At 45.4% G+C, this 2,718-nt stretch overlaps 1 protein-coding gene across 1 annotated transcript; it reads right to left on the minus strand.

Annotated features, from left to right (window-relative positions):
* Nucleotides 1-366: 366 nt before the first annotated feature.
* On the minus strand, nucleotides 367-2,340 carry LOC130190021 (keratin, type I cytoskeletal 13-like). The gene is made up of 7 exons (XM_056409128.1): nucleotides 2,011-2,340; nucleotides 1,701-1,783; nucleotides 1,422-1,578; nucleotides 1,139-1,300; nucleotides 896-1,021; nucleotides 572-789; nucleotides 367-457 (listed from the first exon to the last, which is right to left on the minus strand). The coding sequence occupies exons 1-7, from the start codon at nucleotides 2,338-2,340 to the stop codon at nucleotides 367-369; spliced, it is 1,167 nt and encodes a 388-aa protein (XP_056265103.1).
* Between the last annotated feature and the right edge of the window lie 378 nt (nucleotides 2,341-2,718).

Genomic DNA, 2,718 nt, shown 5'->3' on the forward strand with positions numbered 1-2,718 from the left:
TGAAACACTGATTACACCATAACTCCACAGTATTACACTAGACATTGTGGTTTGTAATTGTTGTGAGGTATTAAGGTTATACAGTTCTACACTGCAGCTATATTGTTCCTCTTCATCTATATCGGCCTTTTAAAAACACCTAAAGTAACTCTTCTCAGGACGAAGATGAAATATGTAATTTCATAAGACTGTTGCTTCATCTCAAAACCATGTCACTAAAGACTTTATTTAGAAATAAGACACAAATAAGTCGAACAAGACAAATGATAGTTAGCAAACCACAGCCTTTTATTGCATTCACATGTGTATGTGAAGGAAGTACTTAAGTAATAATTGAAATGTTGCTTGTGGTTGTCGGGTGACAACTTAGGTGGAACTGGTAGTGCTGGACACCACCTTGCCATTCACTGTCTCCGTGATTACCACCTTGCGGGAGCTGGTCCTTGAATTCATGGTACTTTGGAGGGGGAGAATAACAGTTCTGGCATTTAATATCAGTACATTGAATCCATGTACAGAGCTACTTATTAGTTGACAATGAAGCAATGATTGTTCTTTGCAGACAAATTACCTGCTCTCTCCGTCCAGCAGCCTCCTGTATTCTGCAATCTCCATTTCCAGCCGTGTCTTGATGTTGAACAGCATTTTGTATTCTTGGCCCTGTCGCTCCATGTCACCTCGCAGCTGGGTCAGCTGTTCCTCCAGACCCGTCACCGTCATCTGTTGGCCCTGGAGCTGCATGGAATACCGTGCCTCTGTCTCAGCTAAGGTGCCCTCCAGGGCCGCTTTCTGGAAAAGAAAAGAGCGATGGAAAAGTGAAGGAGTGAATCAATTGAAAACTACTGCGGTTGCATGAAATTGCATGGAAGATTTGCTCCGGATCGTTGTCTATTACCATGCTGAGTTGGGACTGAAGCTCGATCTCCAGAACCTGCAGGGTGCGACGGAGCTCAGAGATTTCTGACTTGAATATGTTGAGACTTTCAGTGTTGACGGCCACCTCCTTGTTCAGCGACTCTGACTGCAGTAGACATTGGAGAACATCAGTGTCATGTATAACCACATATGTTACATAAGTACCAGTCAATGAGATGTTACTTTGGCAATTGATTTCACCACCAGGGTATTGGTTTATTACCTGTGTTTGGAACCAGACCTCCAGCTCTTTTTGGTTCTTGGCGGTCAGAGTCTCATATTGCCCACGCATTTCATCCATAATGGCGCTCATGTCTGGCTGTTGTTTTGCGTCCACCTCCACATTGATCTGTCCACTCATCTGGCTTCTCATGGCTGCCAATTCCTGTTGAATAAGAGGAGATTGTTAAAAGGAGGGTGTTTGAGGAGATTTTCTTTTCTTTTTCGACATTCGGGACATTCATGCAAACTAAATGCAAACCCACTGCTATCCATTTGCTACCCACCTCCTCGTGGTTCTTTTTGAGGAAGATCAGCTCCTCCTTGAGGCCTTCTATCTGCATCTCCAGGTCTGATCTGGCCAGTGTCAGCTCATCCAACAGTCTCCTGAGACCAGAGATGTCTGCCTCTACCGATTGACGCATGGCAAGCTCGTTCTCATACCTGTGAGGCAACAAGAGATGGAACATTTGCAATCAGTGTGTACATCGTCCACCTATTGGTTCGTGGTTATTTCCAATTTATTATGTTTTGGACATTTTCTGTCTCTCATATCTGATACTTACTTGGTTCTGAAGTCGTCTGCTGCCAGTTTTGCGTTGTCAATGGACAGATAGATGCCTCCATTGGTACGAGTGGCATCCTGGATCTGTGTGGTGAAGAAAGGTTTCATTTGACATGATTAGTTCAATTCTTACTTCGACCTGTCTCTGTGAGACTCTGTAAATATAATATAACATGTTACATAGTAACAGTCTCTACAAAATCATACAATGCCTCATTTTTAACACATTCACCCAATAGTTGCATTGCGTGGTAAATTACAGTGTGGCATGCTGTGGACCTCATTGAGGAATCACAGGTCATCTGACATACCTTTCTCTGCAGGTCAGCAATGGTGGCCTCGAAGGCAGAGTAGTCACGAGACGCGGGGGAGCTCTTACTCTCCAAGAACTTGCGGATGTTCAACTCCAGCTCACCGTTGGCCGATTCAAGGCTGTGCACCTTCTCCAGGTAGTTGGACAGACGGTCGTTCAGGTTTTGCATGGTAGCCTTTCCATTGGCCCCAACATGGATGTCAACACCTTCGCCGAATCCTCCACCCGCTCCCCCTCCAATGCCATAACCACCTCCAATGCCATAACCCGAGGACAACAAATTGGCAGAGGAAACCGAGATTTTCGATCCACCTGCACCACCATGCATGCTCGAAGCATAAGAAGACCGCGGCGCGTGGCCTCCAAAATAGCCTCCACTGGAGGATCTAACAGACCTTCTAGAGCTTCCAGAATAGCTTGATCGAGATATGGAATAACCGCTCGACATGGTGACGACTGCTCGGGAGGTCTGCCTTGGAGAGAATGAGATGGACTAAGATGCTCGGCTCTCCCTCTTTCCCCTTTTTATCCTACACAAGGCTGCTGATGCCTCTGGTGTGGAAGGGGAAGGGCAGGGCAGGGCTAATTGGAAGATCATTACCTAAAATGGTCACTCAGTCCCAACCATCACACACACCCTTCAGATTAATTGTGTGTACTAATCAGTGGAAGAAATAGGTATTAAACTTAATCCATTAAAACCTCA

The sequence above is a fragment of the Pseudoliparis swirei genome, chromosome 24, assembly GCF_029220125.1.
Source record: "Pseudoliparis swirei isolate HS2019 ecotype Mariana Trench chromosome 24, NWPU_hadal_v1, whole genome shotgun sequence".
Classification (NCBI taxonomy): Eukaryota; Metazoa; Chordata; class Actinopteri; order Perciformes; family Liparidae; genus Pseudoliparis; species Pseudoliparis swirei.